At 37.8% G+C, this 24,096-nt stretch overlaps 1 protein-coding gene across 7 annotated transcripts in view; it reads left to right on the forward strand.

Annotated features, from left to right (window-relative positions):
- MFSD6 (major facilitator superfamily domain containing 6) overlaps positions 1 to 18,893 on the forward strand; it is an 84,174-nt gene extending 65,281 nt beyond the window's left edge. For 3 of the 7 annotated variants that reach the window (XM_021074493.2, XM_084997892.1, XM_084997894.1), the window contains exons 4-8: positions 11,437 to 11,598; positions 12,502 to 12,600; positions 14,466 to 14,746; positions 16,456 to 16,480; positions 16,641 to 18,893. In XM_021074493.2, coding sequence (XP_020930152.1) covers positions 11,437 to 11,598; positions 12,502 to 12,600; positions 14,466 to 14,746; positions 16,456 to 16,480; positions 16,641 to 16,651 — 578 coding nt within the window. In that variant the 3' untranslated portion in view covers positions 16,652 to 18,893. The remainder of the gene's footprint in view (positions 1 to 11,436; positions 11,599 to 12,501; positions 12,601 to 14,465; positions 14,747 to 16,455; positions 16,481 to 16,640) is intronic. The other 4 variants (XM_021074490.2, XM_021074491.2, XM_021074492.2 and 1 more) reach the window with 2 other exon arrangements.
- The last annotated feature ends 5,203 nt before the right edge of the window (positions 18,894 to 24,096 follow it).

Consider the following 24,096-nt stretch of genomic DNA (forward strand, 5'->3'; position numbering starts at 1 on the left):
GTGGCCACATAAATATGTAGACCCATCTTGTCCACTTATAAATCCTGTAACCAGTTGCTCAAACATGGGCATAACAGTAGATTTGGCATCACTATTAAAGTTAATTTATAACCATTTGATGTAGTTTCAGGTCTTTGATGATTCATCTTTAAGAAATAGTTTCCAGGAGTTCCTGTTATGGCTCATCGGAAACCAAACAAATCTGACTATCATCCATGAGGACGCAGGTTCGCTCTCTGGCTGCGCTCAGTGGGTTAAGGATCCAGCATTGCTGTGAGCTGTGGTGTAGGTCACAGACGCAGCTTGGATCTGGCATTGCTGTGGCTGTGGTGTAGGCCAGCAGCTACAGTTTCAATTCGACCCCTAGCCGTGGAACCTCCATATGCCATGGATGTGTCCCTAAAAAGACAAAAAAAAAAAAAAAAGAAAGAAAAAGGGTTTCCAAAACTTATGCTGAATATTACTACTGAATCTAATTTTGAATAAATTCATTTTATTCCTGGGGATATTTTTGAGGTTTTTCCTTAGTATTAATGAAAAATATGTGTATATGAAAAGAAATGGAGTTAGCAGCATCTTTATTAATATATTCTCTCAAATATATAACATTTTAATTATGTACTGTTGTGTCAACATTTGCAATTAAGACTCTATCCAGGCATTATTCAATTCTAAGAAAGCTGACATTACCTAAGGAACTGTAATTGTTTGACCAGATAAAGCAAATACTAACTATATTTGAATTCTGTGGAAATTAAGTGTGCATACTACCTCTAATCATCTAGTCCATCTTTCAAGCTAAAAAAATAATCTCCTTGAGATGATTACTGAAACATATTTAAGTCTTAAGAAAAATTATTTTGATGTTTCTTAGTTAACTGTAGGGTGTATAATCCAATGTACCCAGAGAAAATAATGTTTATTCTCTTATGATCTACTTAAGTAAAATCATCCTGGTAATTTGATGATACACCATACATGGTAAGTTTTACCTTGTTGGGTGCTGGATATTTTTTTTATTCCTGCAAATATTCTTGAGCTTTGTTCTGGGACACAACGAAATTAGTTGAGAATAGTTTGATCCTTGCAAGTCTTGCTCTTTTTTTTTTTTTTAGGGCCACACCTGCAGCATATGGAAGGTCCCAGGCTAGGGGTGGAATCAGAGTTGCAGCTAAGGCCTACACCACAGCCACAGCAATGAGGGAGCAGAGCCACATCTGCAACCTGTGCCACAGTTGGTGGCAATGCCAGGTCCTTAACCCACTGAGCGAGGCTAGGGATCAAGGCTGCATCCTCATGGATACTAGTTGGGTTCTTAACCTGCTGAACCACAACGGGAACTCTGAGTCTTGCTTGTAGAGATAACTCAGATGGGACCAGAACAGTGTTTAAACTATGGCTAACTCTTATAACTAACAGAAGACCCTTTTGAGTACTCTACCAAACCTAGGAATCATGTACTCTGCTGAACACTTGAGGGAAACCATCTGCAGATCTCTGGAGTTTGTCTGTGAAGCTCTCTCTCTTCTCTGGTACTCAGACCTGGAACTCCAGTCTCTCCAGACTGTCAGCTCCACCTCCTCAACTTGCCGGTTCCCCCTCTGTGCCCTGCAGCTTGCAAACCCTAACCGGGCAGCAAGCTGGGGCTCCTCATTTGTTTCCCATCTCTCAGAGATCACTGTCCTTATTGCTGATGTCCAGCGTCTTAGGAACTATTGTTTCATGTATTTTGCCCAATTTTTGGTTGTTTCAATAAGGAAGGAGAGTAAAGCCAGTCCAAAATTCCATTTTGGTTAGAGGTAAACCAACGTCAGATGAAATCTTAAATGAATAGTAGTCTTTAATTTTTGAAAACATAGGTTAAGAGTTTCTGGTGATATTATCTCCAAATGATATTATTTTTCAGGGGGCAAGACCATCATTTAATCTAGGCAAAACCAGATGATTTCTTAATCCTTTCTAGCTATCCATAAAACCTGCTCTGACAGTATCTTCCTAATACATTTAAAGCAGTGCTCTAATAAAGATTTAAACTCATACAATGCACAGTTGCTGTGCATTAAAATAATGGCCAAATTTTCTTCTAGCAGTTATCTATATTATTCCCTCCCTCCTAACAAATTGTGAGGATATAATGAAACTGCTAATGAGGCATTGTAAATGGTCTCTACATTCCTTTGGGAAACAAATTGGAACTTTACATTAAAAGGCATAAAAGTTATTATATCCTTTGAATCATTAACCCCACTTGTAGAATTTCAGCCAATATAAATAATCTAAGCTATGTAAAAAGCTATATCTCTGTTAATCATAGTGTTAATTATAATGGAAAAAATTGGAAATAATCTTTTTATTGAATTGAAGTATACTGATGTAACAGTGTTCATTTCAGATGTAAAGTGATTCAGTTATGTATTTTTTCAGATTATATTCCATTCTAGGTTATTACAACATATTGAATATAATTTCCTGTGCTTGGGAGTTCCCATTGTGCCACAGCAGAAACGAATCCAACTAGGAACCATGAGGTGGCGGGTTCAACCTCTGGCCTCACTCAGTGGGTTAAGGACCCAGTGTTGCCATGAGCTGTGATGTAGGTCGCAGACACAGTTCAGATCCTGCGTTGCTGTGGTTGTGGCCTAGGTCAGTGGCTACAGCTCCAGTTCGACCCCTAGCCTGGGAACTCCCATATGCTGTGGGTGTGGTCCTAAAAAGCACAAAAAAAAAAAAAAATTTCCTGTGCTAAACAGTAAATTCTTGTTGCTTATCTACCTTATGTATAGTAGTTTGTATCCGTATTTGCCGCCACTTCTCTCTCTTTCTCCTTTGGTAACCAAAACTTTGTTTTCTGTGTGTGAGTCTGTTTCTGTTTTGTATATACATGTATTTTTATTTTTAGATGCTACATATAAGTTATATACTATTTGTCTTTCTCTGTCTTTCCTCACTAAGTATAATATTCTCTAGGTCCATCCATGTTACTGCAAATAGCAGTATTTCATTCCTTTTTTTTATATACATTTTTTTAAATTACTCAATGAATTTTATTTCCATTCCTTTTTTAATTAAATTTTTAAAAAATTATTGTAGTTGAGTTACAATATTGTGTTAGTTTCAGGCACACAGCACAGCAATTCAGGCATATTTATATATACATATATATGTATATTTTTCAGAATCTTTTCCATATTGGTTATTATAAAATATTGAATATAGTGCTATACACTAGGTCCCTATTGGTTATCTCTTTTATATATATTAGTGTGTATATGTTAATCCCAACCTCCTAACTTATCCCTGTCCCCACCCCCTTCTCCCTTTGGTAACAGTCAGTTTGTTTTCCATTTCTGTGAAAAAAAGAAACTCTGTGTTTTGAAAATAACTTCATTTGTTTGTATGTGTTCGTGCATGTATATACACACTAGTGTTATGTGTATACACACACACACACACACACACACACATATATATTAGATTCTATGTATAAGTGATTTTTCTTTGTATTCACTTAGTATGGTAATCTCTAAGTCCATACTTATTGCTACAAATGGTATTATTTCATTCTTTTTTATGGCTCATATTCCATTGTATATATGTACTACATCTTCTTTATCCATTATTCTGTTGCTGGACATTCGGCTTCTATTATTTAGCTATTGTAAATAATGCTGCAATGACTATTGGGTTCCATGTATCTTTTTGAATTATGGTTTTTTAAAATTATACTCAGGAGTGGGATTACTCTATTTTTAGTTTTTAAAGAGATATCCACATTGTTCTCCATAGTGATTGTACCGGTTTACATTCCCACCAACAGTATAGGAGAGTTCCTTTTTCTCCATCCCATCTCTATCATATATTATTTGTAGACTTTTTTTGGTGGTGGCCATTTTGACCTATGTGAGGTGATACTTTGGTGTAGTTTTAATTTGGATTTCTCTGGTAGTGATGTAGAGCATCTTTTTTTTTTTTTTTTTTTTCATGTGCCTGTTAGCCATCTGTATATCTTATTTGAAGTAACGTCTATTAAGGTCTTCTGCCAAATTTTTTTTGCCTTTTTTTTTTTTTTTTTTTTTTTAGGGCTGCACCTGTGGCACATGGAGGTTCCCAGGCTAGGGGTCGAATTGGAGTGTAGCTGCTGGCATACACTATAGCTACAGCAACGTCAGATCCGAGCCGCGTCTGCAACTTACACCACAGCTCATGGCAACGCTGGATCCTTAACCCACTGAGCGAGCCCAGGGATTGAACCCATGTCCTCATGGATACTAATCCTGCTGAGCCACGGCAGGAGCTCTGTGGTTGTTTTTTATTTTGACATTGAGCTGTATGAGCTATTTATATATTGTGGATTTTAATCCCTTGCTGATTGCATCATTTGAAAATATTTTTTCCTGTTCTATATAGGTTGTCTTTTCATTATGTTGATGGTTCTCTCTGCCATACAAAACCTTTAAGTTTAATTAGGTCCCATTTGTTTATCTTTGTTTTTATTTCCTTTACTTTAGGAAATGGGTCCAAAAAAAACATTGCTGTGATTTATTTCTAAGAGTGTTCTGCCTGCATTTTCCTCTAGTTTTATAGTATCTGGTCTCACATTTAGGTCTTTAATTCATTTTGAATTTATTTTAGTATATGGTGTTAGAGAATATTCTAATTTCATTCTTTTCCATATAGCTGTTGAGGTTTCCCAGCACTGATTATTTAAGAGACCATCTTTTCTTCATTGTATAGTCTTGCCTCCTTTGTCATAGATTAATTTACCATAGGTGTTTGGGTTTATTTCTGGGCTTTCTATCCTGTTCCATTGAGCTATGTGTCTGTTTTTGTGCCATTACCATACTCTTTTGATGACTGTAGCTTTGTAGTATAGTCTAAAGTCAGGGAGCCTGATTCCTGCAGCTCACTTCTTCTTTCTCAAGAGCATTTTGGCTATTTGGGGTCCTTGGTGTTTCTGTATGAAATAACTTTTTTTCTGTTTTAGTTCTTTGAAAAAATGTCATTGGAAATTTGATAGGGATTGCACTGAATCTATAGATTGCCTTGGTTGGTATGGTTGCTTTAACAATATTGATTCTTTCAGCCCAATAATACCGTATATCCATCTTTCCATCTGTTTTTGTTGTCTTCAAATTTATTTCATCAGTGTCTTATAGTTTTTTGAGTACAGGTCTTTAGCCTCCTTAGGTAGGTTTATTCCTAGGTATTTTATTCTTTTGGATGTGATGATATATGGGATTGTTTCTTTAATTTCTCTTTCTGATTTTTGTTTAGTGTATAGAAATGCAACCGATTCTGTATATTAATTTTGTATCCTGCAACTTTACCAAATTCATTGATAAGCTTTAGTAGTTTTCTGGTGTTGTCTTTAGGATTTTCTATGTTTAGCACCCTGTCATATGCCAACACTGACAGTTTTACTTCTTCCTTTCCAACCGATATGCCTTTTTTTCCCCTTCTCTAATTGGTGTGGCCAGGAGTTCCAAATGTTGAATAAAAGTGTTGAGAATGGGCATCCTGTCTTGTTCCTGATCTTAGAGAGAATGCTTTCAACTTTTCACTGTTGAGTATGATGTTAGCTGTGGTTTGAGGTGTGTTCTCTCTGTGCCCACTTTCTGAAGGGTTTTTTTTTTTAATAGTAAATTGAGGTTGAATTTTATTAAAAGCTTTTTCTGCATCTAGAGATGATCATGTGGCTTTTATTCTTCAATTTGTTAATGTGGTGTAGCACACCAATTTGCAGATATTGAAAAATCCATGCATCCCTGAGTAAATCCCAATTGATCATGGTGTATGATCCTTTTAAAGTGCTGTTGGATCCAGTTAGCTAGTATTTTTGTTAAGGATTTTTGCTTTTATGTTCATCAGTGTAATTTTATTTTTTTGGTGCTAGCTTTGTTTGGTTTGGGTGTCAGGGTAATGATGGTCTCATAGAATGAGTTTGGGAGTATTTCTTCCTCTTCAGGTTTTTGGAATAGTTTCCAAAGAATAGGTGTTAACTCTTCTCTAAGTGTTTGATAGAATTCACCTGCGAAGCCATCTGGTCCTGGACTTTTGTTTGTTGGGAATTTTAAAATCTCAGATTCAATTTCAGTATTTGTAATTGGTCTGTTCATATTTTCTATTTCTTCCTGGTTCACTCTAGTTCAGCCTGGTTCAAAGAAGATAGTACCTTTCTAAGAGTCTGTCCATTTCTTCTAGGTTATCCATTTTATTGGCATATAGCTGCCTGTAGTAATCTCTTATGGTCCTTTGTATTTCTGTAGGCTCAGCTGTAACTTTTCCTTTTTAATTTCTAATTTTATTGATCTGGGCCCTCTCCCTTTTTCTTCTTGATGAATCTGGCTAAAGATTCATCAATTTTGTTTAAATTCCCTCTTTGATTTCTTCAGTGATCCATTAGTTGTTTAGTAACATATTGTTTAGCCTCCACATGTGTGTGGGATTTTTGCAGTTTTTTTTCTTGTATTTGATTTCTAATCTTGTAGAATTGTGGTTGGAAAAGATGCTTGATATTATTTCAGTTTTCTTAAACTTACCAAGGCTTGCTTTGTGGCCCAGTATGTGATCTATCCTGGAGAATATTACATCTGCACTTAAAAAGAATGTGATGCACAAAAAGCTTTTGAAAAAAATTCAACACCAATTCCTGATAAAAACTCTCAGAGAGTGGGCATAGGGGGAACCACCTCAATATAACAAAAGGCATTTATGACAAACCCACAGGTAACATCATTCTCAATGGTGAAAAACTGAAAGAATTTCCACTAAGATCAGAAACAAGACAAGGAGGTCCTCTTTCTCTAATGTAATTTAACAGTCTTAGAAGTCCTAGCCATGGCAGTCAGAGAAGAAAAAGAAAGAAAAAATCCAAATTGGAAAAGAAGTAAAACTATCACTGTTTGCAGATGATATGATTCTATACCTAGAAAATCAAAGGGTACTACCGGAAAACTAATTGAGCTCATCAATTAACTTGGTAAAGTTAGTTGCAGGATACAAAATTAATACACAGAAATTGATTGCATTTCTACATACTAACAATGAAATATCAGAATAGAAATTAGGGAAACAATTTCATTTACCATTGCACCAAAAAGAATATAACACCTAGGAATAAACTTATGTAAAGAGACAAAAGACCCTACTCTGAAAACTATAAGACACTGATGAAAGAAATCAAAGAAGACACAAATAGATGGAAAAATATACCATGCTCTTGGATTGGAAGAATTAATATAGTTGAAATAACAATACTACTTAAGGAAATCTACAGATTCAGTGCAATCCCTATCAAATTACCAATGACATTCTTTATAGAACAGAATATTTAAAAATTTGTTTGGAAAGACTGATGACCTCGAATAGCCAAAGCAATATTGAAAAGAAAAAACAGAACTGGAGGAATCAGGATCCCTGAGTTCAGAGTCTACTACAAAGCTACAGTCATCAAGATAGTATGGTCATGGCACAAAAACAGAAATACAGATCAATGGAACAGGATAGAAAGCCCAGAAACAAACCCATACACATATGATCAATTAATCTGTGACAAAAGAGACAAGAACATACTGTGGAGGAAAGATAGTCTCTTCAATAAATGGTGTTGGGAATACTGGACAGCCACATGTAAGAGAATGAAATTAGAACACTGTCTAACACCATACACAAAAATAAACTCAAAATAGCTTAAAGACCTAAATGTAAGGCCAGATACTATAAAACTCCTAGAGGAAAACTTAGGTAGAACACTGTTTGACATAAATCATAGTAACATCTAGTTTGAGCTGCCTCCTAGAATAAAGACAATAAAAACACAAACCAATGGGACCTAATTAAACTCAAAATCTTTTGCATATCAAAGGAAACTATTAAAAAAATGAAAAGACAGCCCACAGAATGGGAGAAAATTTTTGCAAATGACTCAACTGACAAAGGTTCAATCTCCAAAATATACCAACAACTCAAACAACAACAACAACAAAAAAACCCCAATTAAAAAATGGGCCGAAGGCCTAAATGGACATTTCACCAAAGAAGACGTACAGATGGCCAGCAGACACATGAAAAAATGTTCAACATCACTAATTATTAGAGAAATGCAAATCAAAACTATAATGAGGTGCTACCTTACACCAGTTAGAGTGGCCATCATTAACAAGTCAACAGTTAAATGCTGGAGAGGATGTGGACAAAAGGGAATGTAATACTGTTGGTGGGAATGTAAATTGGTACAACCACTATGGAAAACAGTATGGAATGCCTCAGAAAACTAAATATAGAACTACCATTTGACCAAACAGTCCTACTCCTGAGCATATATCCAGACAAAAATTTCCTTGAAAAAGATAAATTCACCTGTATGCTCATCACAGCACTATGCGCAATAGCCAAGACATGGAACAACCTAAATCCCCACTGACAAATAAATGGATCAGGAAGTTGTGGTATATGTGTACAATGAAATACTATTCGGCCATAAAAAAGGACAAAATAATGCCATTTGCAGCAACATAGATGCAACTAGAAGACTCTCATACTGAGTGAAGTAAGTCAGAGAAAGACAGTATATGCTATCACTTATATGTGGAGTCTAAAATATGGCACAAATGATCTATCTACAAAACAGAAACATGGAGGACAGACTTGTGTTTGCCTGGGGGCAGGAGTGGGATGGATTGGGAGTCTCAGGTTAGTAGACGAAAACTCTTGCATTTGGAGTGAATGGGCAATGAGATTCTGCTGTATAGCACAGGAAACTATCTAATCATTTGTGATAGAACATGATGGAGGATAATGTGAGAAGAATGTGTATATGTGTGTGTGTGTGTGTGTGTGTATGAGTGACTGGGTCACTTTACAGCAGAAATTGGCAGACATTGTAAATCAATCCTAATAAAAAATTTAAAAAAAAGAATGTGTATTCTGTTGCTTTCAGATGGAATGCTCTATAAATATTAACTAAGTCCATCTGGTCTAATGTATCATTTAAGACCTGCATTTCCTTTTTGATTTTCTCTCTGGATGATCTGTTCATTGATGTAAGTGGGGTGGTAAATTTTCCCTATTTCATTCTTTTTCATGGCTGAGTAATATTCCACTGTAGATGCATACCATATCTTCTGTCTCTTCATGGGCACTTGGGTTGCTTCCATGTCTTGGCTATTGTTAATAACGCTGCAGTGAACACTGGGGTATACATATCTTTTGAAATTAAGAGTTATCATCTTTTCTGGATATATATCCAGGAGTAGGATTGCTGGATCATATGGTAATTCTATTTTTAGTTTTTAAGGCATATCCATACTCTTTTCCATAGTGGCCATACCAATTTACATTCCCACCAACAGTACAGCAGGGTTCCCTTTTCTCCATACCCTCTCTAGCATTTGGTTTTTGTAGACTTTTTGATGATGGCCATTCTGGGAGGTGTGTAGTTTTGATTTGCATTTCTCTAATAATTAGTGATGTTGAGCATCTTTTCATGTGTATGGTGGTCATCTGTATATCTAATTTGGAAAAGTAACTGTTTAGATCTGCTCATTTTTGGATTGATTTTTTTATATTGAGTTGTATGAGCTATTTGTATATTTTGGATATTAACTCCTTGATGGTTGCATCATACGCAAATATTTTCTCCCTAGATCTAATTTTCCCTTAGATTGTGTTTCCATTTTATTGATGGTTTTCCTTTGCTGTGCAAAAGCTTTTAAATTTGATCAGGTTTCATTGGGTTTTGTTTTTTTGCTTTTTGGGTTTTTTTTTTGCTTTCATTTCTTTTGCCTTGGGAGACTGATCTAAGAAAATATTCCTATAATTTATATAGAGAACGTTTGCCTATGATCTCTTCTAGGAATTTTATGCTGTCACATCTTATATTTAGGTCTTTAAACCATTTTGGATTTATTTTTATTTATGGTATGAAAAAGTGTTCAGTTTTCATTATTTACATGTAGCTGTCCAGCTTTCCTAACACCACTTATTGAAGAGATGGTCTTTTCTCCATTGTATATTCTTGCCTCTTTTGTTGTAGATTAACTGGCTGTAGGTGCATGGGATTATTTCTGGGCTCTCTATTCTGTTCCACTTATGTCCTTAATGTCAAAATGGGTGCCCGGTAATAATAATACCCCAAATATAAGAACTCCTACAATTCAACAGCAAAAAACCAAACCAATTCAAAAATGGGCAAAAGGTATTTCTCGTTGTGGCACAGTGGAAACAATTCCAACTAGTATCCATGAGGATGCAGGTTCGCTCCTTGGCCTCCCTCAGTGGGTCAAGGATCCGGCATTGCTGTGAGCTGTGGTGTAGGTCACAGATGCGGCTTGGATCCTGAGTTGCTGTGTCTGTGGAGTAGGCCAGCAGCTATAGCTCCAATGAGACCCTAGCCTGGGAACTTCTATATGCTGCAGGTGTGGCCCTAAAAAGGAAAAAAAAAAATGGGCACAATATTTGACTAGACTTTCTCTAAAGATTTACTAATGGCCAATAAACACATAAAAAGATGTTCAATATCACTAGCCATTAGGGAATGCAAATCAAAACCATATTAAGATACCGCTTCATACCCATCAGAATGCCTATTCTAGAAAAACACAGAAAATATTATCTGGTGAGATATGGGAAAACTGGAACTCTTGTGCATTTCTGGTTGAAATATAAAATGGTGCAGCTACTGTGGAAAATATTTCTTCAAAGTGTTAAATGTATTATTACCACATAATCTAGTAATTCCCCTTCTAGGTATATGCACAAAAGAACTGATAGCAGGGACTCAGACACTTGCACACCAACAGGTTTACAGCAGCCAAAAGGTGGAAACAACCCAAATGTCCATCAACAGATGAATGGATAAACAGAATTTTATAAGGCTACATATTCATTAGCCTTAAAAAAGAAGGAAATGCTGATACATGCTGCTACATGGGTGAATTCTGAACACATTAAGCTAAGTGAAATAAGCCAGACACCACAGGACAAACACTGTATGATTCTATTTATATAAAATACCCAGAGTAGTCATAGAAACAGAAAATAAATGGTGCCTCCTAGGGCCTGGAGATAGTTATTGTTTAATGGGTACAGACTTTCAGTTTGGGATGATAAAATTCTGGAGATGATTGGTAGTGATGGCTGCACAACACTGTGAATGTACTTAGAGCTGTTGAACCATACACTTAAATGTGGTTAAGTGATAAATTACATATATTCTACCACAAATAAATAAAATGTCCTTATTGGATATGTAGATATGTATTTATGTGTGTGTGTCTATATGTATATGTATATATATATATATATATATATATATATATATATAGAGAGAGAGAGAGAGAGAGAGAGAGAGAGAGAAAGTTAAATAACTCACATTCGAAAAAAGAGTAACCTAAGAAGTGCTGATCAGTCACCCTGCCCGCTCCTCTTCCTCTCCAGGAGTGACACACGCGGCCATCTGGGCAGCCTGCATTTCTTATCTCAGTGCTGCGGTTCCCCCAGAGCTGAGGACGTCTGCTCAGGGCATCCTGCAGGGCCTTCATCTGGGTTTGGGGAGAGGTTGTGGTGCCATGATCGGAGGCGTGTTAGTCAATTATTTCGGTAAGAATGGCTTTCTTTTTCCCTTTCTTCTTTGATGAAAATTTAGGGTTTTTTTCAGTAACACCTCAATAAGCACTCAGATTATTACTGAAGACTGCCAGAAGCTAAATTCCAGTGTTCATATTCTCTTTCTGGCCTTTCATGGTCATCAAAATTGCACAGTAATATGCTTAAGTTGTTAAGATGAATAGAGCCAGCCTGTAACTGTGCACACATTTCTTACAAATAGCTTCATCGATGCTACACAGAAACGTTAAAGGAGCTAAACGAATGAATAAGCACATGTGCTTTGGGTTTGAAGTAGAGGACCCTAAACCTGCTGATCATAATGCCAGAGGAAAGAAAATTCATCATTGGTATTCCAGCGGAGATTGTGAGCCAGAAAGCTCTAACTATATGCTGCCTTTGATAATGTGGCTGCATCTGGGATAACACAGTCTGAATGCGCTGTCAGATCCCCTTTATTGGAAATAGAGGGGCTGAGGTGGAGACGGGATTATTCTACTCAATCATCTGTAGAAGGTGGGCTCAGGGATGTCTGAATTTATAAGTTTATAAAGCACTGTTTGAGCTCAGCTATACTAATTACAGATTGATGGGGCTATTTAATAGGTAAATGGTCTTTATGAAGAAGAGAGCACTGCTGAATTTTAAAAAGGCACTCAGAGACAGTCCTTTATAAATGCAGTTTTAAAAGGTGATCAATGATGGCTATCGGATACCAGCACTTTGGTCTGTTGATACCTACCCAGACCTGTGTTTTTTCTTCTGTATGAAGCAGATGGCCATTTGCCCTTCTCTGCTCTTCTGCCTTTGCCCTGATCTTTGGACCATCTACAGTTTCAGATGAGGGCTACCTGGCCTTCCTGGAATTGCTCTATAGAGTTCTGTTTGTTTCTACAGGGGCTGCTGCAACCTTCCGAGGTATTGGCATGGCCTGCCTGGTGATCCTCCTGCTCTTTGCCCTGATCCAGTGGCTGGCAGTGCCAGATGAGGAAGAAGGTAAACATACTTGTTGTTCCTTAATGGTTCTAAATGTTGATGCCATGGGGAATTCGACACATACCCCTCCGAAACCCAGAGGTGGTAACAGTGTACGGCAGACCTGCATGGCTACTAGCTCTTCTCAGTGGCGTATCACAGTGAACTCATGTGCACCATTGCTAGAGAGAAGTCACTTGCTGTGTTGAAAAGAATACTGATTGTTTTAAGTGGCTTGGGAGTTTTCCTTGCTTCTCTTTTGTTTTAGGGTACAAGGGACTGAGGAAAGTATTGGTTTTAAATTTTTCTGGTGTTCAAAGGAATTTAAAATTTAAATCAAATAAATACTGGGCTATACAATAATTTAACTCTTAGGGACAGGAAGTGGTATTAATCTCTATGCTTTTCCATCTGAAAAAGTCCATATCTTAAATTTGAAGTTTCCTCTTACACAGCCTTCATTAAAATTGTTATACAGAAAGGAGGTTATATCAAGTATAATGCGTGGAAGAGAACAAGTTTTCAACTTTTGGGAGGAATCAGCTTTTTATAATAATGAATTTTATTAGATTTATAATTGTACAGCCATCATCCCAACCCAATTTTATAGCATTTTCATCCCCAAACCCCAGCCCATCTCTCCACCCAACCCCCCTCCTGCCACAACCTGTCTCCTTTGGTAACCGTAAGTTTTTCAATGTCTGTGAGTCAGTTTCTGTTCTGCAAAGAAGTTCATTGTATCCCTTTTTAGATTCCACATGTAAGTGATAGCATATGATGTTTGTTGTCTATCTCACTAACTTCCTTAGCATGCTCATTTTTAGGTCTATCCATGTTGCTACAAATGCCATCATTTTGTGCCTTTTTATGGCTGTGTAATATTCCTTTATGTATATGTACCACATCTTTATCCACTCCTCTGCTGATGGACATTTAGGTTGCAACCCTTTTTTTTTTTTTTTTCTTTTTAAATGAAGAAGGCAAGCCAGTAAAACAAATATTCTTTCTCAGTTCCTGGATCCTAGACCAGGGCTCCTCTTCTATGGTGTTCTATCCTTTGAGGAGCATTTGCCTCAAGAATCTGACATGCTTCTGTTAAGAGAGAAATTAACTTGTTACAGAAACCCTAGAGACAGATTTTAATTCCCACAGAAAGAAAGACCAATATGATTTTTCTCACTCCTATGATATAGTTAGGATTACAAAAGAATTATTTCTTTTTTTTTTTTTTTAATTTTTGTTGTTGTTGCTATTTCTTGGGCTGCTCCTGCGGCATATGAAGATTCCCAGGCTAGGGGTCGAATCGGAGCTGTAGCCACCGGCCTACGCTAGAGCCACAGCAACGCGGGATCCGAGCCGCGTCTGCAACCTACACCACAGCTCACGGCAACGCCGGATCGTTAACCCACTGAGCAAGGGCAGGGACCGAACCCGCAACCTCATGGTTCCTAGTTGGATTCGTTAACCACTGCGCCACGACGGGAACTCCAAGAATTATTTTTTATATGGCTAGGTCCATGTCTTCAGCAAAAGGCTAATAAAAGCGGCTATCATGTGATTTTTTGTTTTAATGCTTATCTTTAAAATATCAATCTTATAAGTGGGCCTAAGACAGCATTCTCACTATAGCCAGTGCCCCACAGATGTTATATACATTAACTGAACACATTTTATAAATAGATATGTTAATGTCTATTAAGTCCTGGACAAAACATCACCTTCATTTGCTCAGACATGCACTAAGTATAGAAACCACCCTTGGTTCACAGCAACTTATTAACAGTGCCAAGCATAGGCATAGGGTTGTCTGCTTGCTTATTTATTTTTATGTTTATTTAAATATGTATAAAACTCTGAAAAATGACGTTAAATGATTTTCTATCCAGATAAGACAATGTTGGCAGAAAGGATTCCTGTTCCCTCCAGTCCTGTTCCTATAGCAACCATCGACTTGGTCCAGCAACAGACAGAAGATGTTATGCCACGCATTGAGCCCAGGCTCCCACCCAAGAAAACCAAGCACCAGGAGGAACAGGAGGATGTGAACAAGCCAGCCTGGGGGGTCAGCTCCTCTCCCTGGGTGACCTTTGTCTACGCACTCTACCAAATTAAAGAGATGATGCAGTTAACAAGAGATAACCGTGCTTCTGAGATACAGCCCTTACAGGTAAAGTTCCTCTGCTGACCTACCTTGAGCAGGCTCAGTTGTTTCCGTTATTTATTCAACCAGATTTATGGGAGGTTGGTGGGAGAAAAAGACATGCAGACAAATAATTTCAGTACTTTGTGACAGGTATGTTATAGAGGTGTATAAAAGGTCCCATAGAGGGAAAATTCTGCCTTATAGAGTATTTCTTGAAAGAAAATAAGTCCATGTTGATTTTGTATATTTCTTTAAAATGTATATTGACAGACACTAGCTACAGTGTAGATATATGGTTCTTCCCTTGAGGGATTATATATATATTAATCTCTGTAATTCTAAAATTTAGTGGGGACATTATAATAAAGAGACCTCAATAAATACCTGATGAATTAATGAGTTAATACCGTGAGCCACTATCTGAGTCTGAAAGGACACCTAACTCAGTGCAAGTGTGGTTTTAATAGTGGGCTCACCTGAAAAATAAAAAGTGTGATTTTTCTTGTCCCTAGAGATGTGGTCTCTCCTGCCTAGAGTCACATCATATGGACAAAATACTGTAGGTTATTGTAGCTGAAGCTATATACTACTCTTGGAAAATGATTAAGGGTAACTTCTCTGAACAGTTTGGCCAAAGTAATAGGTTTCCTTCCTTGTGTTTTTATTAATCAGTCCCTTTTACTTGATGAATCATGTCAGCTCTTTATCTAGAATAACTTCAGAGGAGGACACAGGAGGAGAAAAAATAAAGGGGAAAGACTTAAGGAATAATTTCCTTAATTCGAACTACCTTAATTAAATTTATCACATCTTTATAAACTAACATGTCATATTTCTATAAACAAAATCTGGTTCTTCATTGATAAACATAATGCATTGCAGTCCATATATGATCCTATTGGTTTTTTGAGATAATAAACTCACATAAATCCTCTGCTCACAAGTCAAGAAGGAAACTATCAGGGTGGAAGGAGCATATAAAAGATGTGAAGCAGGAGAAAAGATGAGCTACTTTGCCTGAATGGCAAGTTTTCATTACTCTGAGTAGTTATCTTCAGCTTCACAGAAGCCTATTAAAAAAATTTTTTTTCTGGTATGTTACTATTAATATAAACTGGCCGGTATGGCTTAGGTATTCTTACAAAGAAGTCATTACACTAAGATTCTTTTTCTGCATTTTAGAATCAGTTACAGAAACGAAACTTTTTTTGGTGCTCAACCATTTGAAGTAATGGGTACTATAACTTAGAGGAAAATCCATTTTTTGAAAAACATGTATCTTGATTTTTACAGACATGCTGCAGGTGAGGTGCTGGAGTGATATGTACTTGGTTACTCACAGCTGGTTACATAAGTGCTTGTTTACATTACCTTTCTTTACGTGGATGTTGTGTCTTACTTGCAGTGTACACTTTAAAATCCCCAGTCTCCATCAGGGCTCTTAACTTCAGGACCTTCTTTTCCTGGCCCGTCTCCAAGGCTGAGAACTCCTTCCTTACTGCCTGACAGGGTGCCTTCCAGCCTTGGATTCTCTGGTCTCAGCAAGTGGCTTGCTGCATTTCAGTTTTGTGTGGCTTGCCCAGTGACTTGCCGAAAAGGCTGATGGGGGCTCAGTAAATATTTGCTGATGTAAATTGTTTTCTTGGCACTAAAAGACATTTTGGTAGTAATGTTCCTTTTTCCACAAGATACGTCTGCTTATAGTGTTTGTGTTTTTCATGCGGCTTTGGCAGTTGCACATAGGAAAGGAGATGAAAGGTAAGATATTCTATCCTTATCCCTCTATTACCAGTTTCCTGAAGTGGTCACTTCAGGATGATCACCCCATGTTTCCTATTTCTTCCTTGAAAGTATATGAAAAGTGCTGGATTTATTTGCTAGCACTGACCATGGGGCACTTCCTGTTTTTTCCTTCCAGGGGACCAGTGAGAATCGGGAAAGTCCTCCAGCTGGTGGTGGAACCCTGCCTGGACCATGTGAGACTCACTCTGACCCATCCAGAAACCAGCCATCCCCTCAAGCTGCAGCAGCATCTCAGACTCAGAGCAGCCCTGCTCGCCCCCGTGTGGAGGAGAGTGAGGACCAGCAGGCTCAGCCTGCCGCTGGGGGACACTGAGGGGTCCTGCTCATCCTACACCCTGCATGGAACTGGGCTCCTCTGCCAGGGCAGAGCAGGAGGTGCTCTGAACCTAGGACACGCCTCACCACGAGGAGCATAGCACCACATACGCTTCTAAATACCTGAATTCATCAACATGGAAACACACACACACATAGGAGCTACAGTACATAGGGCAGAAATAGGTCATAGTCCCACTGGAATCACAGAAGGAAAAAGGAGTTCAGTGAGGACTTTCAGTTCTTGGGTTGGTAGGTTAAGGACTGTAAGACTTCTCTGCCAAGGCATAAGAGTTGAAACCAGCAGTTACACTAAATGAATGGAGGGAGAGAAAGTGTTTCAAGGTGAATGCTGATATAACTTCCCTCTTTTGATTATTTACTCTAATTATTTGGTTCTTAATGCAAACTGGGAAGAAACAGAATACCTGTACAATTTTGTTTCTCTTAAAGAGAACCATTCAAAAAATTATAAGACATATTTTAAAAGTAACCAGATAAAAATTAGTAGCATATATGCTTTTGTTTAAAAAAAAAAAAAAGGAAAAAGTTTCATCAGAAACTTGGCATATCTCTAGCAAATATATATTTTTTATGGGTATGGTATATAACAAAAATAATCAATTCTTTGAGCAGCAAAAGCTGTTACTGACTACTGCAAGCTAAGCTGAGCTTTAAAATGCCTTTTGTTTTAAATGGGCTATAAGACCAGAGGAGGGAATATTTCAAATAGACCAACTCAGTATCCTGTGGCTTGATAGACAAGGGTTTACTAAATATATTGATACTATAAATAGCCTTTATCACTATTTACAATTTTATAGTGATTTGGGCTCTTAATTAGCTGATGGACTAAAACAAACAAAAATCCCTGAATTCCTAAGGGTTTCTTCAATTTAGCAGGTACTACTTACAAATAACAGTATAAGATTTAAGTGCCTGGGGAGGGAGACAATTTTTAAAATTACGTAATGGTTCAGTTTTTGTTTTGTTTTGGGGGAGGGGGGAAAAGTGGTGAATAGGAAACCAGGAATGAAAAAAGACAGAAATAGGAAGTAAGCATACTTTCCAATGACTAAAGAAACAAATCTTAGTATGTTCTTTCCCATGAAGATAGTCAGACACTGGAGGGTTCAGTTACGGGTTATGCTACTGTAAATATTGCAACTACAGTCAGAACAATGGCCGGGTGACTCATGCATAAAGCTTGCTGCTAAAAATGAAAGCTGAGGTTACTAGGAAGCCTTGGGGGAGGTGGTAAACAAGGGATCTCTGCTTTAGCCAAAGGCAGGTCAGTTATATGGCTGTGGATGAGCACAGGAAAGACACGAGTTAGCAATGAGCAACTCACCTTACTCCCTGACCCTGATTAGGCAGAACCAGTTGTGAAGTGAGGGCTTCTCCATGACACCATACTTCTGCCCAAAACTGCCTCTGGGAGGAGAAAATCTACACTTGGATATCTAGCTTCACCACAAAACACAGCTTAAAAATAACAGAAAGAAATAGAATTAAGCAAATAGTTATTTTTGCACTTGAACTGAAATGTACTGTACTGTAAATTATCATGACTCATTTTAAGTGACCTTTAAAAATCAGATGTATTTATTATGCTTAAGTAATTATAGAAATAAAGAAATGGGTGACAGACTGAACCTCACCTATGAATGTACAGTATGTGGATTTGTGAAACTGACTTGACTGTAGGAAGTCAGAAAAACTTACACTGTATCTTGTGTTTACAGTTCTGATTTATTCTTCTGAAAAGCCTGCTGTTTTGGAAATGCACAGTGGACATGTTGAAATAAAAAATACCATTTTTAAATATTTCTTAAATGATAATGATGTGACCAAATAAAAGTCCTTCGCTCTGTAATGAATGAGACCAAATTCTGCAGGCCTTTGTTATGAGCCATTTACTGTGAAAGCTAATTCATAGTGCAGTAATTCCCAGCCTTTTAGAACAGGCACATTCATGGGTTCGTGGACCTTGTGACTTCTTCCTGTCCTTAAAGTGCCATTTAAAAAAATATTAAAGTGAATTCAAATTAAATTTTGATGTGAGAATTTTATAACCCCTGTTAAGATCCCTTGGAAATACCGAGGCGGGGATGGGCGGGGGTGTCACAAAGCCCAGGTTGGTAATCACCGCCTTAAGGAGTGTTTCATGCTCTTTCCCCCGTGATTATAAAAAAAGTGAATTATGCAAAAGTGGATCCAAAGAAGGCACTTGCTGATTATTAAACTATTATGCAAAGACTCAGAATAACAGATAACTATAACACATATCTCCACATCCCATGAAAAGCCTAAGGAAGTCACAGGCAGAACATTGCTGCCCTTTTGGCGTCAATCCTGTCATGGGCCACATTAAGTAAACACTTGGCCAAGGCTTCCCTCTGATATGTGGCTCCTTCCCTGCTACTGGGGTAGAGGCTGCTGATGGTACTGGGGCCATTATTTGAGCAGTTTTCCTTGCAGCCCATGTGTGGTTAAACAGTGATTCCAGGAAAAAGGGAGCGACACCCATTGTTACAGGGTGCTTGTCTGTGCAGAGGACATCATTTTGTCCCTACAGCAACCTGATGTGCACATTATCACTATCCCCACTTTAAATATGAGGCTTCTGGAATGAACTCAGCTTATGTTACAAGGTCACAAAGCCAGGATTCGAACTCAGACCTACCTGATGCCTAAGTGCAGGTCAGTCTAGGACTTTCCCTTACCCCAGCAGGTGGGGAGGCCACTCCCTGCTTCTGTTGTGGTAAAATAAGATTAAAAGTAGCCCTGGTTATTCTGAATCCTTACCTCATGTGCCTGATACTCACATTGGGTGATGATATTTCAATTTAGGATCGCTGCATGTTCCCAGATATCTAGAAATCCAGCACCTTCAATCTCCTGCTTTGTTAGTTGTGAGTGCCTGACCCCTTATGCTCTGCAGGTGACTTGGGAGGTCTGGCAACCCTGCAGAGAAAACTCAGAGGTTAGCAGGGGCTCTGAAGACCAGAGCCACGGGAGTCAGGAAGGGCCAGCAGACATCTCCTCTGCTTGGTTTCCTAAGGCAACAGCTTTGGAGAGCAGCACTGACCAGTGTGGTAGCCATTTGCCATGGCTATTCTCTCAATATGGCTAGTGCAGCTGAGGAAGGAGTTTTCTCATTTTATTTAAACAGCTATATTGGCTCATGGCTTACCATGCTGGACAGTGCAGGAACAGAGGAAACACCTTTGGGAGTTCTCTGGGCCATTAGTTTCCTCATCTTCATTATGAAAATGAGCCTAAAGTTAATGTTACTCTGTGAAGATGAGGGCATGCTGTGACAGAACTGACTGTAGGGAAGTAAAAGATGATTTTCCCTTCAGGAGTTCTGTCTTTGGGTGCCAGGGGACAAGACAGCTACTTCTGAAGCCCCAAACAACTCCTGTGCCACTTTAGCAAAGTTCTAAGGCTACCTCGCATAAGAATTCCAGACCATTCTGCAGATGGGAGAGAGGTTGGTGCTGGGGTGGGGATAGAACAAAGGGGTGAAAGGGGAAGTGGGTTCTCAGATCACTAAGTATTTACCTTATGAGGGATAAACTGTGGTCTGATAAGAGAGGAACTAGAAACTTGGTGATGTTTAGAATGGGTTAGAAATGAGCCAGTCCAGGTGGGTGCCTAATTCTCAGTCAGCTCCCATCTGCCTTCAGCTGCTAATATAGGACCACTTGCCCTACAGTGGCTCCAGGGAGTTCCCAGTTTTTAGATGCAAACCAAGAACTTTACAGTGCTGGTGTTAGGAGTGCTGGCTCTGGAGCCCCACTGTCTGGATTTGAGTCTCATTTCTGCCAGTGAGAACTTACACACATAAGTAATTTTCCTGGGTGTTAGGGACCACCTCCATAAAATTAAGGTGATTATGGCATTTGCCTTTCAGGTTCTTTTGAGTTTAAATGACATAGCTGACACACAGCTTCATAAATATTGCTATCATTTTTGTGTGGCAGATAGCCATGGCAAGAGGAGTACTGTCTCATCTCTCCAACCAAGGCCTAGCTCTCTTAGTATTTTGTTAACATTTAAATCTGCAACCATATTGCATGCTTCCAAACTACAGTGCTATGTAAAATGGTTACCTATACCTAGTAAGCTAATAAGGCATTCAGTTCCAGCGTGCATCGAAAACAGTAAGTGGTTGGAGATATGAATGAATTAGTTAAAAGACAAAATTAAAGCATAAATTTGAAGAGGACGGGGAAAAAATGGCAAGTAATGTTATATGTCAGCCAACTGGATAACCTAGAAGAAATAGACAAATTTCTAGAAACACACAGCTTGCCAAGACTGAATCAAGAAGAAATAATTTGAACAGATCAATCACTAGAAGTGAAAAGGAATCTGTAATTAACAAACAAATAAAAACTCCCTGCAAACAAAAGTCCAGAACCAAATGGCTTCACTGGAGAATTCAACCAGACATATAAAAAGAAACTAATAGCTACCCTTCTCAAACTATTCCAAAAAATTGAAGAGGGAGGAACACACCCAATTCATTCCACAAGGCCATCATTACCCTGGTACCAAAACCAGACAAAGACACTACAATTAGAGAAAAACCAATATCTTTGATGAATATAGATGTAAAAATCCTCAACAGAATATTATCAAACTGAATTCAGTAATACATAAAAAGGATCACACATCATGATCAAGTTAGATTTATTAGTGGGTCACAAGGATTATTCAATACACACAAATCAATCAATGTGATCTGCCACATCAACAAAAGGAAAGACAAAAACCACATGGTCATCTCAATAAATGCAGAAAAAGCTTTGACAAAACTCAATATCCATTTGTGATTAAAAAAACTCATCAAACTGGGTGTAGAGGGAATATATCTTAACATAATAAAGCTCATTTATTCCAAACCCACAAACAACATAATACTCAACAGTGAATAGCTGAAAGCTTCCTTTACTAAATTCAGGAACAAGACAAAGATGCCCACTCTTATAGTATTGGAAGTCCTAGCCAAAGCAATCAGACAAAAAAAATAAAAGGTATTCAAACTGGAAGGGAAGAGAGAAAACTATCACTATTTGCAGATGATATGATATTCTACATAGAGAACCCTAAAGTCTCCACACCAAAACTGTTAGAATAAATGAATTCAGCAAAATTATAAGATAACAAGATGAATACACGCAAAACACAAAAGATTTCTATACACTAATAATGAAATATCAGAAAGAGCAAGTTAAAAAAATCCCATTTGAAATCATATCAAAAAGAATAAAACAACTAGGAATAAATTTTACCAAGGAGGTGAAAGACCTATATTCTAAAAACTATAAAATATTGATGAAAGAGACTGAAGATGATTCAAAGAAATAGAAAGATACTCAGCATGCTTTTAGATTGGAAGAATCATTGTTATTAAAAGAGCCATACTACCCAAAGCAATGTACTGACTAGATGCAATTCCTATCAAAATACACAGGAATTTTTCTACAGAACTAGAGCAAATAACCCTAAAATTTATAAGGAACCACAAAAGACTCAGTATTGACAAAGCACTCCTGAGAAAAAAGAACAAAGCTGGAGGTTTAACCCTCCCAGATTTCAGACTATACTACAAAGGTACTTTTATCAAAACAACATGGTGTTGGCACAAAAATAAATATATACATCAACAGAACAGAATGGAGAATCCGGAAATAAACCCATACACCTATGGTCAATTAACGTGTGACAAAAGATACAAGAATACACAACAATGGAGAAAAGACAGTCTCTTCAACAAGTAGTGCTGGGAAAGCTGGACAGCCATATGTAAAATAATAACATTAGAACATTCCCTCAAACCATATATAAAAATAAACTCAAAATGGTTTAAAGACCTAAATGGAAGACATGGAACCATAAACCTCCTAGAAGAGAACATAAGTGACATACTCTTTGTCATAAATTTTAGTAATGTTTTCTTGGTTCAATCTCCCAAGGCAAAAAAAAAAATTTTTTTAAAGCAAAAATGAACAAATGGGTCCTGATCAAACTTAAAACAGAAACCATCAACAAAATGAAAAGACAACTTAAGGAACTACAGAAAATATTTGCAAGTGATGTGACCAAAGTGCTAATATCCAAAATACATAAACAAATGATACAACTCAATATAAAAGTGGGCAGAAGACATAAACACTTTTCCGAAGAAGACATACAGACGGCTAACAAGCACATGAAAAGATGCTCAACACCACTAATTATTAAAGAAATGTAAATCATAACTGTAATGAGGTAACACCTCCCAGAATGGGCATCATCAAAAATTCTACAAATAAATGCTAGATGGAATTCCCATCGTGGCTCAGTTGTTAACGAAACTGACTAGTAACCATGAGGTTTCGGGTTAGATCCCTGGCTTTGCTCAGTGGGTTAAGGATCCGGTGTTTCCGAGAGCTGTGGTGTAGGTTGCAGATGTGGCTCAGATCCTGTGTTGCAGTGGCTCTGGCACAGGCTGGCAGCTACAGCTCTGATTGGACCCCTAGGCTGGGGACCTCCATATGCCCTAAAAAGACAAAAAGACCAATAATAATAATAATAAAAAACACTCGAGAGGGTGTGGAGAAAAGGGAACCCTCCTACACTGTTAGTGGAAATGCAAATTAGCACAGCCATTATGGAAAACAGTATGGAAGTTCCCTAAAAAACTAAAAATAGAATTACCATATGATCCAGCAATTCCACTCCTGGGTATATATTTGGAAAACTGAAAACACTAATTCAAAAATATAGTCTCCAATGTTCACAGCAGCACCATTTACAAGATGTGGAAGCAACCCAAGTGCCCATTAGTAGATGACTGGATTGAAAAGATGTAGTATATCTATACAGTGGAATATTCCTCAGCCATAAAGAGGAAGGAAATACTGGAGTTCCTACTGTGGCTCAGCGGATTACTAACCTTATTAGTATCCATGAAAATGTGGGATCGATCCCTGGTCCTGCTCAGTGGGTTAAAGATCCTGTGTTGCTGTGAGCTGTGGTTTAGGTTGCAGACACAGTTCGGATCCCATGTTTCTGTGGCTGTGGTGTAGGCCAGCTGCTACAGTTCTGATTTGACCCCTAGCCTAGGAACTTCCATATGCTGCACCCTAGGCCCTTAAAAAAAAAAAAAAAAAAAAAAAGGAATACTGCCATCTGCACCACTGTAGATGGACCTAGAGAATATAATGTTTAATGAAATAAGTCAGGGAAAGGCAATACTATAT

The sequence above is a fragment of the Sus scrofa genome, chromosome 15 (assembly GCF_054392235.1).
Source record: "Sus scrofa isolate SSC_HxYL_T2T_F1_AM1 chromosome 15, Sscrofa_HxYL_maternal_Yorkshire_Landrace_v2.0, whole genome shotgun sequence".
Classification (NCBI taxonomy): domain Eukaryota; kingdom Metazoa; phylum Chordata; class Mammalia; order Artiodactyla; family Suidae; genus Sus; species Sus scrofa.